The sequence below is a fragment of the Bombina bombina genome, chromosome 5 (genome assembly GCF_027579735.1).
Source record: "Bombina bombina isolate aBomBom1 chromosome 5, aBomBom1.pri, whole genome shotgun sequence".
In the NCBI taxonomy this organism is placed as follows: Eukaryota; Metazoa; Chordata; class Amphibia; order Anura; family Bombinatoridae; genus Bombina; species Bombina bombina.
The window spans coordinates 1,155,500,855-1,155,516,707 of NC_069503.1; the positions used below are offsets into that span (position 1 = coordinate 1,155,500,855).

Here is a 15,853-nt window from a genome sequence, read left to right on the forward strand (position 1 = left end):
GGTTATGACAGTCACACACTGTACAGAGCCCTCACTCCCTAACTAACTGGTTATGACAGTCACACACTGTACAGAGCTCTCACTCTCTAACTAACTGGTTATGACAGTCACACACTGTACAGAGCCCTCACTCCCTAACTAACTGGTTATGACAGTCACACACTGTACAGAGCCCTCACTCCCTAACTAACTGGTTATGACAGTCACACACTGTACAGAGCCCTCATTTCCTAACTAACTGGTTATGACAGTCACACACTGTACAGAGCCCTCACTCCCTAACTAACTGGTTATGACAGTCACACACTGTACAGAGCCCTCACTCCCTAACTAACTGTCTATGACAGTCACACACTGTACAGAGCCCTCACTCCCTAACTAACTGTCTATGACAGTCACACACTGTACAGAGCCCTCACTCCCTAACTAACTGTCTATGACAGTCACACACTGTACAGAGCCCTCACTCCCTAACTAACTGGTTATGACAGTCACACACTGTACAGAGCCCTCACTCCCTAACTAACTGGTTATGACAGTCACACACTGTACAGAGCCCTCACTCCCTAACTAACTGGTTATGACAGTCACACACTGTACAGAGCCCTCACTCCCTAACTAACTGGTTATGACAGTCACACACTGTACAGAGCCCTCACTCCCTAACTAACTGGTTATGACTGTCACACACTGTACAGAGCTCTCAGACCCTAACTGGTTATGACAGTCACACACTGTAAAGAGCCCTCACTCCCTGACTAACTGGTTATGACAGTCACACACTGTACAGAGCCCTCACTCCCTGACTAACTGGTTATGACAGTCACACACTGTACAGAGCCCTCACTCCCTGGTTATGACAGTCACACACTGTACAGAGCTCTCACCCCTAACTGGTTATGACAGTCACACACTGTACAGAGCCCTCACTCCCTAAATAACTGGTTATCACAGTCACACACTGTACAGAGCCCTCACTCCCTAACTAACTGGTTATGACAGTCACACACTGTACAGAGCCCTCACTCCCTAACTAACTGGTTATGACAGTCACACACTGTACAGAGCCCTCACTCCCTAACTAACTGGTTATGACAGTCACACACTGTACAGAGCCCTCACTCCCTAACTAACTGGTTATGACAGTCACACACTGTACAGAGCCCTCACTCCCTAACTAACTGGTTATGACAGTCACACACTGTACAGAGCCCTCACTCCCTAACTAACTGGTTATGACAGTCACACACTGTACAGAGCCCTCACTCCCTAACTAACTGGTTATGACAGTCACACACTGTACAGAGCCCTCACTCCCTAACTAACTGGTTATGACAGTCACACACTGTACAGAGCCCTCACTCCCTAACTAACTGGTTATGACAGTCACACACTGTACAGAGCCCTCATTTCCTAACTAACTGGTTATGACAGTCACACACTGTACAGAGCCCTCACTCCCTGGTTATGACAGTCACACACTGTACAGAGCCCTCACTCCCTGGTTATGACAGTCACACACTGTACAGAGCCCTCACTCCCTAACTAACTGGTTATGACAGTCACACACTGTACAGAGCTCTCACTCTCTAACTAACTGGTTATGACAGTCACACACTGTAAAGAGCCCTCACTCCCTAACTAACTGGTTATGACAGTCACACACTGTACAGAGCTCTCACCCCTAACTGGTTATGACAGTCACACACTGTACAGAGCCCTCACTCCCAACTGGTTATGACAGTCACACACTGTACAGAGCTCTCACCCCTAACTGGTTATGACAGTCACACACTGTACAGAGCTCTCACCCCTAACTGACTGGTTATGACAGTCACACACTGTACAGAGCTCTCACTCCCTAACTAACTGGTTATGACAGTCACACACTGTACAGAGCTCTCACTCTCTAACTAACTGGTTATGACAGTCACACACTGTACAGAGCTCTCAGACCCTAACTAACTGGTTATGACAGTCACACACTGTACAGCGCCCTCACTCCCTAACTAACTGGTTATGACAGTCACACACTGTACAGAGCCCTCACTCCCTAACTAACTGGTAATGACAGTCACACACTGTACAGCGCCCTCACTCCCTAACTAACTGGTAATGACAGTCACACAATGCACAGAGCCTTCACTCCCTAACTAACTGGTTATGACAGTCACACACTGTACAGAGCCCTCACCCCCTAACTAACTGGTTATGACAGTCACACACTGTACAGAGCTCTCACTCCCTAACTAACTGGTTATGACAGTCACACACTGTACAGAGCCCTCACTCCCTAACTAACTGGTTATGACAGTCACACTTAGTACAGAGCCCTCACTCCCTAACTAACTGGTTATGACAGTCACACACTGTACAGAGCCCTCACTCCCTAACTAACTGGTTATGACAGTCACACACTGTACAGAGCCCTCACTCCCTAACTAACTGGTTATGACAGTCACACACTGTACAGAGCCCTCACTCCCTAACTAACTGGTTATGACAGTCACACACTGTACAGAGCCCTCACCCCCTAACTAACTGGTTATGACAGTCACACACTGTACAGAGCCCTCACTCCCTAACTGGTTATGACAGTCACACACTGTACAGAGCCCTCACTCCCTAACTAACTGGTTATGACAGTCACACACTGTACAGAGCCCTCACTCCCTGGTTATGACAGTCACACACTGTACAGAGCCCTCACTCCCTAACTAACTGGTTATGACAGTCACACACTGTACAGAGCTCTCACTCTCTAACTAACTGGTTATGACAGTCACACACTGTAAAGAGCCCTCACTCCCTAACTAACTGGTTATGACAGTCACACACTGTACAGAGCTCTCACCCCTAACTGGTTATGACAGTCACATACTGTACAGAGCCCTCACTCCCAACTGGTTATGACAGTCACACACTGTACAGAGCTCTCACCCCTAACTGGTTATGACAGTCACACACTGTACAGAGCCCTCACTCCCAACTGGTTATGACAGTCACACACTGTACAGAGCTCTCACCCCTAACTGACTGGTTATGACAGTCACACACTGTACAGAGCTCTCACTCCTTAACTAACTGGTTATGACAGTCACACACTGTACAGAGCTCTCACTCTCTAACTAACTGGTTATGACAGTCACACACTGTACAGAGCCCTCACTCCCTAACTAACTGGTTATGACAGTCACACACTGTACAGAGCTCTCAGACCCTAACTAACTGGTTATGACAGTCACACACTGTACAGCGCCCTCACTCCCTAACTAACTGGTAATGACAGTCACACAATGCACAGAGCCTTCACTCCCTAACTAACTGGTTATGACAGTCACACACTGTACAGAGCCCTCACCCCCTAACTAACTGGTTATGACAGTCACACACTGTACAGAGCCCTCACTCCCTAACTAACTGGTTATGACAGTCACACACTGTACAGAGCCCTCACTCCCTAACTAACTGGTTATGACAGTCACACTTAGTACAGAGCCCTCACTCCCTAACTAACTGGTTATGACAGTCACACACTGTACAGAGCCCTCACTCCCTAACTAACTGGTTATGACAGTCACACACTGTACAGAGCCCTCACTCCCTAACTAACTGGTTATGACAGTCACACAATGTACAGAGCCCTCACTCCCTAACTAACTGTCTATGACAGTCACACACTGTACAGAGCTCTCACCCCTAACTGGTTATGACAGTCACACACTGTACAGAGCTCTCACCCCTAACTGACTGGTTATGACAGTCACACACTGTACAGAGCTCTCACTCCCTAACTAACTGGTTATGACAGTCACACACTGTACAGAGCTCTCACTCTCTAACTAACTGGTTATGACAGTCACACACTGTACAGAGCTCTCAGACCCTAACTAACTGGTTATGACAGTCACACACTGTACAGCGCCCTCACTCCCTAACTAACTGGTAATGACAGTCACACAATGCACAGAGCCTTCACTCCCTAACTAACTGGTTATGACAGTCACACACTGTACAGAGCCCTCACCCCCTAACTAACTGGTTATGACAGTCACACACTGTACAGAGCCCTCACTCCCTTACTAACTGGTTATGACAGTCACACACTGTACAGAGCCCTCACTCCCTAACTAACTGGTTATGACAGTCACACACTGTACAGAGCCCTCACTCCCTAACTAACTGGTTATGACAGTCACACACTGTACAGAGCCCTCACCCCCTAACTAACTGGTTATGACAGTCACACACTGTACAGAGCCCTCACTCCCTGACTAATTGGTTATGACAGTCACACACTGTACAGAGCCCTCACTCCCTAACTAACTGGTTATGACAGTCACACACTGTACAGAGCTCTCAGACCCTAACTAAATGGTTATGACAGTCACACACTGTACAGAGCCCTCACTCCCTAACTAACTGGTAATGACAGTCACACACTGTACAGAGCCCTCACTCTCTAACTAACTGGTTATGACAGTCACACACTGTACAGCGCCCTCACTCCCTAACTAACTGGTTATGACAGTCACACACTGTACAGAGCCCTCACTCCCTAACTAACTGGTTATGACAGTCACACACTGTACAGAGCCCTCACTCCCTGGTTATGACAGTCACACACTGTACAGCGCCCTCACTCCCTAACTAACTGGTTATGACAGTCACACACTGTACAGAGCCCTCACTCCCTAACTAACTGGTTATGACAGTCACACACTGTACAGAGCCCTCACTCCCTAACTAACTGGTTATGACAGTCACACACTGTACAGAGCCCTCACTCCCTGGTTATGACAGTCACACACTGTACAGCGCCCTCACTCCCTAACTAACTGGTTATGACAGTCACACACTGTACAGAGCCCTCACTCCCTAACTAACTGGTTATGACAGTCACACACTGTACAGAGCCCTCACTCCCTAACTAACTGGTTATGACAGTCACACACTGTACAGAGCCCTCACTCCCTGGTTATGACAGTCACACACTGTACAGCGCCCTCACTCCCTAACTAACTGGTTATGACAGTCACACACTGTACAGAGCCCTCACTCCCTAACTAACTGTCTATGACAGTCACACACTGTACAGAACCCTCAGACCCTTACTGGTTATGACAGTCACACAATGTACAGTGCCCTCACTCCCTAACTAACTGGTTATGACAGTCACACACTGTACAGAGCCCTCACTCCCTAACTAACTGGTTATGACAGTCACACACTGTACAGAGCCCTCACTCCCTAACTAACTGTCTATGACAGTCACACACTGTACAGAGCCCTCAGACCCTAACTGGTTATGACAGTCACACACTGTAAAGGGTTACAGTTAGTTAGGGAGTGAGGGGAAAACAATATCTCAGTGATTATAGTACGTGCGTATACATATTCAGTGAGTCAGGCATGTCAGTTATGTAACTTCATGTCTGTAGGCAGTTAGGGAAAAACAATAGCTCAGTGATAATAGGATGTACGTATACATATTCAGTGAAACACCCTGCAAGGTTTTTACCATTTTTAGGAGCGTTAGCTGTGAAATAGGTAATACAAATTAAATTTTATCTACACCTAATGTATTATTTAAATTTGATTTGGTTTATAACGTCCCTTTAAGTGATACTAGCTGCTTACCAATGGTCTAGGTAGGGCAAGGTACCTGGACCCTGAGCAATACAAGTTGGCCTTCGCTGTTCTTGGGGTAAGTGCCCATTAAGTGATACTAGTTGCCCACCACTTGTCAAGGGGAAGGTAGCCATTAAGTGATACTAGCAACCAAACAATGGCCTAGCTAGGGAAAGATACCTGCCTCCTGAGCAATACAAGTTGGCCTACACAGGTCTAGGGCATTGGTTTTCAAACCTGTCCTCAAGCCTCCCCAACAGGCCAGGTTTTCAGGATTACCTTAAATGAGAGCAGTTAAAACCTGGTTTACTAATCAGCGGATTATTTCACCTGTGCTCAAGTTCAGATATCCTCCCAATGTGGCCTATTAGGGAGCCTGAGGACAGGTTTGAAAACCAGTGGTCTAGGGGAAGGCATTTGCTCCTTGACAGATACTATGTTCATATCACTGAATGGCTGCCCCATGATAAACACCTTCAAAAATGTTCCTATAAAATGTCCAACTCTGAAAAAGACCACAGCTTTTGTTACAGCAAGGCTTTGGTTATGGGTTACTCATAACCACCAAGCACCTTGTTCCCCCATAATGTATATAGGACCCCCTCTGTCGCTCCAAACACCATCCATAGTGATTCCTACAGCAACCAGCGCTTGCTCTCTTATGTTATAATTAGGTAGTATTATGACCAAGTCCCAGTTATATATCGGATTACAAAATCAGACACTAATGAGGGTTATTTTGTGCCCTAAATACAAACAATGTCACTTCTCAGATAGGTTTGAAAGACCGGTTTTTAATTATTTTCTCAGCAAAAATAAAACATACATAACCTACAAGCAGAGCACAAATAAACAGATGTCTCATTCATTTCAGTCCATACATAGGAGCACAGGCCCCATTAAAATAAAGAATGATAATTAAAACAAACCGTAAAATAATAATCTTCTAGACACTATAATCTAGGGCCTGTAGCACCATGCAATTTATAGCATTTAATCACAGTAATTCTATTCCAATCTACATAGTAATGTAAATAGTTTCATTAAGATACTGCTCTGGCATTATTAGTTTTTGTTAGCTGAGTGAGCAGACCGAGCCATATTTATCATGGTGTCCCAGCCAGGGAAGGACGACAGGCGTTTTACTAGCACAAATGTACATCTGTTAGGGTTAACGCTTTGGCTGTCAGTAAGGACTGTGACACATGGCTGTGCTACATTAATGATGGAAACCTCATCAATATACCCTCACTCCGCCAGTAATGGGATATTTTATATTATAAAAGTATAAAGCTAACAACAAAATGCTCCACGTTTTAATTTAATCATTTTCCCCCCAGAGCAGCCACCCACAGACCACGTTACTGACTAGAGAGTAGAAAACGGCTCTACAGACCAAGATATCGCATCCTTGTCTTACTGGCCTAGACTGTTATTAGTCTTAAAAAACTGCTACATTTTATACATTAAATACCTTGATAATGCGGCTTCTAACCTAAAAATGTATTTTTTATAGTGTATGCAAACAAAAACCTAATGAATACTATACTCTTGCTTCTGTGTGACATAGCTTCAGGCACAATAACTGTCAGGCAACATGGGGACAGCCACTGGGAAGCAGATGCCACAACGTTACATCTCCAGCCACTGGAAGTGGTATTATCACTTCAGGCGGAGGGCAAATCGCACTACAGCAACGTTATCTACCGTAGACCATGATATCCGTTAGACACAGCTGTGATAATCATTCCCTAACATTAATTACAATTAGGAATATCAGAGGGTGATGTGCCCTCTTGTGATATGCAAGTGATACAATAGTCTCCCTCTTCCTGTGTCTAACTACGGCCACATCTTCTGGATTTCATGGTCGTATCTAATCACCTATTTTGGGCAGTATTCTGGTCTCTGGATACACATTACCATTGCTTAATGATTTGGCATGCTTACACTGGCTCTAGGTTCCAAATCATAAAGTGACCTCAAATCATTTGTCTTTTTCAGTCCTCGATTACCCCTTCACAAGGCAGATGTTACATGACCACTACTTGGTTACCTAGTAATTCAGTCACTGATTTATTTTCTCTGTGCTAAACCATAGAAACCTGAACAGTCACTCAAAAACTGGCAAAGGTCAGAACTGGAATACAGCATATTATTCAACATGACTTCAGGTATATTTTATTTACATAGAATATCAGTGCTGTGCCATAAGTAGGGCGCAGGTGCCGTGGAGTGCTGGCATTGGAAAGCCTGAACTTTCTATATCTTGGGAAGCAGATGCCACAAGGTTATATTGTGACGCATCATTTCATCGCTCAAACAGTTGCAGCGGCTGGTATGACTATATAGTTAGAGATAAATTCACAGATCTGGTGTAAAAAAATAATATAGATTTGGCTTATTAAAAGTAAAACCATGACAATTACCAGACGGGTCCCTACAGAGAACTCACACAAATGCTGGGGGTACAGTAAGCTGCCAAGAGGAACCAGTCACCTCTACACAAGTTCACTGTTAAATGAAGGGTTAAGAAAGGCACATAAATATAAACAGAATAGTGTGATGGATGCAGTTAAATGGTGATATTCTACCAAAGCATCTGCTTTTGGGGGGGGGGGGGAAAGAACCTGACAAATGCGATCGTTATGTAAAGAAAACAAGACACAGTAGAGCACACGGCAACATGTGGGTGAGGATGCAAATCTGCTCCTGCATACATCAAATCATTAAAACAATCAAAATGTGTCAGAGAAACTAAATGAACTCATTTCTACTCTTATGGCAAAAAGAAAACTATTATCTAATCTATAAGACAGCAGCCAGACACCGGAGACAGCTGAGGTAAGTATGGTTCTGCGGGAGCCGCTCTTTACTTCTGGATCTGGAATATAAAGAGCCGGAGGTTGATGTTCTTTGCAGCCAGCAGTTTATTACATTCTATGGAGTCTATGATGGGTAACGGTACATATTCCGTCTCATTATTTTCATTGGTGAATACAAAGTGGTAGATAACGGGATGGATTTTAACATCATCATAAGGGCCTTTGAGCAGCAGGAAGGAGCACTCCATAGGGGAGTTGATCTTGCTTTTCAGGATGAGCTGGAAGGAGAGGGTGCGCTTGCATGACAAGTTAGGGTTCCTCTCAGAGTCGTTCACACGAGCCTTCAGCACCCAGGTCTGGTTGAGCACAGTGAACCGTGGAGTCTCGTAGTATAGACGGGTGATGAAGTCGTCTGTTCGATAAGGGCGGAACTGGACTTCTGTGGTACAGGGCAGGGGGAGGGGGAGAGAGAAAACAACAATTAGTATCTGTACAGTATGAATGGAAACTCCCACACCTACACAACATTACCTGTGACGGACGGACATTGAGGGAAAGGGACACCTGTGGCTGCTGCATTGGTTTCCCTTTCCCTTATGTTATTTTTACATTGGTAAATATATTTACCGTCTCCTTCACATTCATAAGGCGCTGCTTCAGCCAATCAATTCTAGTAGCTTCTTTAGTAGAACAAATTAGCAGTTGGTGAAATAGATTAAGATAGACCCTTTATCTACACTGGTGAGGAAGAAAGTTCATGCACATATGTTCAGTACTAGGTAACTGCCCTTAGGTTGACTACACAGTGTCTATCCTTAACTTACCGACTGTTCATGGTTATGCTTCCGGACAGATTTTCAGGCAAAAGCACAATGTTAGAAAACAATTTGATTTGTCAGTAGATTTCAGATTTTGTATTTTAATATTTCAGACATTACAAACAACTTGTTCCTTATATACAAAGTCAAAGAGCTTTCCTGAACAGGAACCTTACAATGGCAAATATTTCACGTACATAGCAGGCGTCCCAGCTGAGAGATTTGTATTAAAATCCAATAAAATAAAGGAAAAAAAACCAACAGATTTGTGAGAATAAAGCAAGTTTTATTCCAGGTTAAGGATATACAGCTAGAAAGATCAGGTTTATCGTTACCCACAAGTCTTTATTCCCCCAAACTGAAAAAAAAAACAAGGTAAGACAATCTATTGCACAAACAGGGGTGAAACATTCAAGACTTCACCAAATGATGTCATTTTCTGGTAGAATATGCAGAACACAATGTTTTATAGATCAACACAATCATTAAAACTGGGTGAGCTAAAATGATATTTATAGCCAGCACTCTAGTAAATCAGGCATCATATGACAGTTCCAGGGTGGGTGAGGGGGTGGGGGAAGGGTGGGCAGTTGGAGAAAAAAACCCAGACAGTCCCGAGTACCAAGAGAAGTGAAAAAAACAGGGTGCCATTTGCAGTAGTTGCCAGCTTTGTGCCGTATATGCAGAAATAGATCAAACAAATCAAAACACATAATCCAGCATCAGACGAATACAAGATTAGAACACTTACCTGCCTACTCTTTGTACTTACTGTAACCCACCCCCTCATGGAGATGGCCATACTGCTAACATATTAAGGTCTTAGAAATGATGAAAATGTTTCATTAATATGCCCCAAACCTACTGTGTCAACAAGATCAGAAGACGTGTCATTGCTCAGATGCCTATTAGGTGATCTACTGAATAGAGGCGAGAGCCAATGGGATAAGAGGACAGCATGGATTTAAAGACAGTAATTCAAGGAGTAGTTCTCAATGTCTGTAAGCTTCAGCTGCATAAAAGGATTCGTTTGTTTCCATTAAAGACATCCAACAAACAAAAACAGACGTTCTCAGTCTTTTTCTCAACATTTCATTGGCAGATGTGTTTGCATATGTGAGAAGAGATTGTCGAGATCCCAAAGACCCCTAGAAGGAGGATATGTAGATGGTAAGCAAACGGCTGCAGCGGGATCCTCAATGCCGCTAGGTTACTAGCAGTTACTGATCGCGAGATGAAAAGGTTCTGCCTTACCTCCTACCAGAAAGAACAAGGTGATATACTTCTGCAATCCCACAGGTCAGCCAGGCAAGGAGAAGGGTTGATGAGGGGGAAAAGGGGCAGCGGAAGGGACTCTCTCATTCCCCCTTAACTCAAATTAATGGATGCTGCTTATACATGAGACATTTCTTCATCTTCCTCCTTGTTCTCAACATCAAAGACTGACAACAGACGCCAAACCAAACCTCCCACCACTGAGGGAAAAAAACATAGGCATGAAATGGACCACAACAAGATCTCTACCAAGACCAAGGCAAGAGAACAAAAGGAGAACATCTTCCTGATTGTGTTACCAAGGAGACTAAGAGTAGAGAGGAAGCATCAAAGTGTGATGCAGAAACTTACATTTAACTCCTCAGTGTCCTTGGTGACATTTTAAACAAAACATCCCCATAAGACAACATTTTTGATTGACTACCAGGCAGTAACCAAGCTTTTCCACTTCTGCCTCTTGCTCAATGCGAGAGAAGGATCCTTAGCAGCACCTAGAAAGCAGAAGGTGACATGCATACAAGAAGGGTTCAGCATTATACACTGAATGTTTCTAGGACCCAGGTGTGAACTGGACAGAGGGCTTTTTCCCATTAGAATGTTGTTTCAGGGCTTACCTGTATAACCAATCTTTTCAAAACTCAGCAGACTGAAGATGCTATTGTACAGCTGCATCTCCTTCTTGTGGCTTTGGTCCATCTCATCCAAGATCTCCATCAACTCATTGCCAGTCTTGGTGGGATGGCAGCACTCAGACTCGTGCACCGTCAGCTCGTGATAAGGACCCTGCCATGGGCACCCAATCCTCTTGTATTTGCACTGGGTCACCCTGTTTGGGGAAAAAAGAAAAAAAACAGGTGGGGTGGGGGAAGCAGAGCAGGTAGGCAGATTGGATTGTGGTTTGGTATCAGCACTAAACAAGAACACATTTATATACAGATAACAGCAGAGGTCGGGTGGTAACACTAGCAATGTGACAACTTACTATTATTTTACCTGTGAAGCTGCCATCACGTCCTCTGTTTAACCAGCTGTGGTTAGCTTGCAAACCTGCCTAGAAGTGTGGGTACTTAATTACTATAAGTACCGCTAAACTGTACTGACTAGACAAGTCCTCAGGCAGAGGTAAGTACTCACAATAAGCCGACCGCTAAACTGTACTGACTAGACAAGTCCTCAGGCAGAGGTAAGTACTCACAATAAGCCGACCGCTAAACTGTACTGACTAGACAAGTCCTCAGGCAGAGGTAAGTACACACAATAAGCCGACCGCTAAACTGTACTGACTAGACAAGTCCTCAGGCAGAGGTAAGTCCTCACAATAAGCCGACCGCTAAACTGTACTGACTAGACAAGTCCTCAGGCAGAGGTAAGTCCTCACAATAAGCCTACCGCTAAACTGTACTGACTAGACAAGTCCTCAGGCAGAAGTACACACAATAAGCCTACCGGTAAACTGTACTGACCAGACAAGTCCTCAGGCAGAAGTACACACAATAAGCCTACCGGTAAACTGTACTGACCAGACAAGTCCTCAGGCAGAAGTACACACAATAAGCCTACCGGTAAACTGTACTGACTAGACAAGTCCTCAGGTAGAGGTAAGAACTCACAATAAGCCTACCGCTAAACTGTACTGACTAGACAAGTCCTCAGGCAGAGGTAAGTACTCACAATAAGCCTACCGCTAAACTGTACTGACTAGACAAGTCCTCAGGCAGAGGTAAGTCCTCACAATAAGCCGACCGCTAAACTGTACTGACTAGACAAGTCCTCAGGCAGAGGTAAGTCCTCACAATAAGCCGACCGCTAAACTGTACTGACTAGACAAGTCCTCAGGTAGAGGTAAGTACTCACAATAAGCCTACCGCTAAACTGTACTGACTAGACAAGTCCTCAGGCAGAGGTAAGTACACACAATAAGCCTACCGGTAAACTGTACTGACTAGACAAGTCCTCAGGCAGAAGTACACACAATAAGCCTACCGCTAAACTGTACTGACTAGACAAGTCCTCAGGCAGAGGTAAGTCCTCACAATAAGCCTACCGCTAAACTGTACTGACTAGACAAGTCCTCAGGCAGAGCTAAGTACTCACTATAAGCCTACCGCTAAACTGTACTGACTAGACAAGTCGTCAGGCAGAGGTAAGTCCTCACAATAAGCCGACCGCTAAACTGTACTGACTAGACAAGTCCTCAGGCAGAGCCAAGTACTCACAATAAGCCTACCGCTAAACTGTACTGACTAGACAAGTCCTCAGGCAGAGGTAAGTACTCACAATAAGCCTACCGCTAAACTGTACTGACTAGACAAGTCCTCAGGTAGAGGTAAGTACTCACAATAAGCCTACCGCTAAACTGTACTGACTAGACAAGTCCTCAGGCAGAGGTAAGTACACACAATAAGCCTACCGGTAAACTGTACTGACTAGACAAGTCCTCAGACAGAGCTAAGTACACACAATAAGCCTACCGGTAAACTGTACTGACTAGACAAGTCCTCAGACAGAGCTAAGTACACACAATAAGCCTACCGGTAAACTGTACTGACTAGACAAGTCCTCAGAATAAGCCTACCGCTAAACTGTACTGACTAGACAAGTCCTCAGGCAGAAGTCCTCACAATAAGCCTACCGCTAAACTGTACTGACTAGACAAGTCCTCAGGCAGAGGTAAGTCCTCACAATAAGCCTACCGCTAAACTGTACTGACTAGACAAGTCCTCAGGCAGAGCTAAGTACTCACTATAAGCCTACCGCTAAACTGTACTGACTAGACAAGTGCTCAGGCAGAGGTACTCACAATAAGCCTACCGCTAAACTGTACTGACTAGACAAGTCCTCAGGCAGAGGTACTCACAATAAGCCTACCGCTAAACTGTACTGACTAGACAAGTCCTCAGGCAGAAGTACTCACAATAAGCCTACCGCTAAACTGTACTGACTAGACAAGTCCTCAGGCAGAGGTAAGTACTCGCAATAAGCCGACCGCTAAACTGTACTGACTAGACAAGTCCTCAGGCAGAGGTACTCACAATAAGCCTACCGCTAAACTGTACTGACTAGACAAGCTAAACTGTACTGACTAGACAAGTCCTCAAGCAGAGGTACTCACAATAAGCCTACCGCTAAACTGTACTGACTAGACAAGTCCTCAGACAGAGCTAAGTACTCACAATAAGCCTACCGCTAAACTGTACTGACTAGACAAGTCCTCAGGCAGAAGTCCTCACAATAAGCCTACCGCTAAACTGTACTGACTAGACAAGTCCTCAGGCAGAAGTCCTCACAATAAGCCTACCGCTAAACTGTACTGACTAGACAAGTCCTCAGGCAGAAGTCCTAACAATAAGCCTACCGCTAAACTGTACTGACTAGACAAGTCCTCAGGCAGAAGTCCTCACAATAAGCCTACCGCTAAACTGTACTGACTAGACAAGTCCTCAGGCAGAAGTCCTCACAATAAGCCTACCGCTAAACTGTACTGACTAGACAAGTCCTCAGGCAGAAGTACTCACAATAAGCCTACCGCTAAACTGTACTGACTAGACAAGTCCTCAGGCAGAGCCAAGTACTCACAATAAGCCTACCGCTAAACTGTACTGACTAGACAAGTCCTCAGGCAGAGGTAAGTCCTCACAATAAGCCTACCGCTAAACTGTACTGACTAGACAAGTCCTCAGGCAGAGGTAAGTCCTCACAATAAGCCTACCGCTAAACTGTACTGACTAGACAAGTCCTCAGGCAGAAGTCCTCACAATAAGCCTACCACTAAACTGTACTGACTAGACAAGTCCTCACAATAAGCCTACAGCTAAACTGTACTGACTAGACAAGTCCTCACAATAAGCCTACAGCTAAACTGTACTGACTAGACAAGTCCTCAGGCAGAGGTAAGTCCTCACAATAAGCCTACCGCTAAACTGTACTAACTAGACAAGTCCTCAGGCAGAGGTAAGTCCTCACAATAAGCCTACCGCTAAACTGTACTGACTAGACAAGTCCTCACAATAAGCCTACCGCTAAACTGTACTGACTAGACATGTCCTCACAATAAGCCTACCGCTAAACTGTACTGACTAGACGTGTCCTCACAATAAGCCTACCGCTAAACTGTACTGACTAGACAAGTACTCACAATAAGCCTACCGCTAAACTGTACTGACTAGACAAGTCCTCACAATAAGCCTACCGCTAAACTGTACTGACTAGACAAGTCCTCACAATAAGCCTACAGCTAAACTGTACTGACTAGACAAGTCCTCACAATAAGCCTACCGCTAAACTGTACTGACTAGACAAGTCCTCACAATAAGCCTACAGCTAAACTGTACTGACTAGACAAGTCCTCACAATAAGCCTACCGCTAAACTGTACTGACTAGACAAGTCCTCACAATAAGCCTACAGCTAAACTGTACTGACTAGACAAGTCCTCAGGCAGAGGTAAGTCCTCACAATAAGCCTACAGCTAAACTGTACTGACTAGACAAGTCCTCAAGCAGAGGTAAGTCCTCACAATAAGCCTACAGCTAAACTGTACTGACTAGACAAGTCCTCACAATAAGCCTACCGCTAAACTGTACTGACTAGACAAGTCCTCAGGCAGAAGTCCTCACAATAAGCCTACCGCTAAACTGTACTGACTAGACAAGTCCTCAAGCAGAGGTAAGTCCTCACAATAAGCCTACAGCTAAACTGTACTGACTAGACAAGTCCTCACAATAAGCCTACAGCTAAACTGTACTGACTAGACAAGTCCTCACAATAAGCCTACAGCTAAACTGTACTGACTAGACAAGTCCTCAGGCAGAGGTAAGTACTCACAATAAGCCTACCGCTAAACTGTACTGACTAGACAAGTCCTCAGGCAGAGGTAAGTCCTCACAATAAGCCTACCGCTAAACTGTACTGACTAGACAAGTCCTCACAATAAGCCTACCGCTAAACTGTACTGACTAGACAAGTCCTCAGGCAGAGGTAAATCCTCACAATAAGCCTACCGCTAAACTGTACTAACTAGACAAGTCCTCAGGCAGAGGTAAGTCCTCACAATAAGCCTACCGCTAAACTGTACTGACTAGACAAGTCCTCAGGCAGAGGTAAGTCCTCACAATAAGCCTACCGCTAAACTGTACTGACTAGACAAGTCCTCACAATAAGCCTACCGCTAAACTGTACTGACTAGACAAGTCCTCACAATAAGCCTACCGCTAAACTGTACTGACTAGACAAGTCCTCACAATAAGCCTACCGCTAAACTGTACTGACTAGACAAGTCCTCACAATAAGCCTACCGCTAAACTGT

At 44.7% G+C, this 15,853-nt stretch overlaps 1 protein-coding gene and 1 long non-coding RNA gene across 3 annotated transcripts; both read right to left on the minus strand.

Annotated features, from left to right (window-relative positions):
- Positions 1–6,405: 6,405 nt before the first annotated feature.
- LOC128661218 (zinc finger TRAF-type-containing protein 1-A) lies at positions 6,406–11,749 on the minus strand. 2 transcript variants are annotated; one of them, XM_053715496.1, is made up of 2 exons: positions 11,164–11,749; positions 6,406–8,895 (listed from the first exon to the last, which is right to left on the minus strand). In XM_053715496.1, the coding sequence occupies exons 1-2, from the start codon at positions 11,261–11,263 to the stop codon at positions 8,504–8,506; spliced, it is 492 nt and encodes a 163-aa protein (XP_053571471.1). In that variant the 5' UTR covers positions 11,264–11,749; the 3' UTR covers positions 6,406–8,503. The 2 variants fall into 2 exon arrangements, 1 of the variants encoding a protein (XP_053571471.1); XR_008402615.1 differs by lacking the exon at positions 6,406–8,895 and adding an exon at positions 9,540–11,040 and having other exon boundaries at positions 11,164–11,303.
- Positions 9,540–11,157, minus strand: LOC128661219 (uncharacterized). The gene is made up of 2 exons (XR_008402616.1): positions 10,529–11,157; positions 9,540–10,422 (listed from the first exon to the last, which is right to left on the minus strand). It is a non-coding gene; the product is annotated as an uncharacterized LOC128661219 (long non-coding RNA).
- Positions 11,750–15,853: the final 4,104 nt, after the last annotated feature.

Coding starts and splice junctions, on each gene's coding strand:
- LOC128661218 (XM_053715496.1), bottom strand. CDS start 11,263: ATGGAGATCTTGGATGAGATGGACCAAAGCCACAAGAAGGAGATGCAG. Junction 8,896..11,163: donor TGAAAAGATTGGTTATACAG/GTAAGCCCTGAA, acceptor CCTGTACCACAG/AAGTCCAGTTCCGCCCTTAT.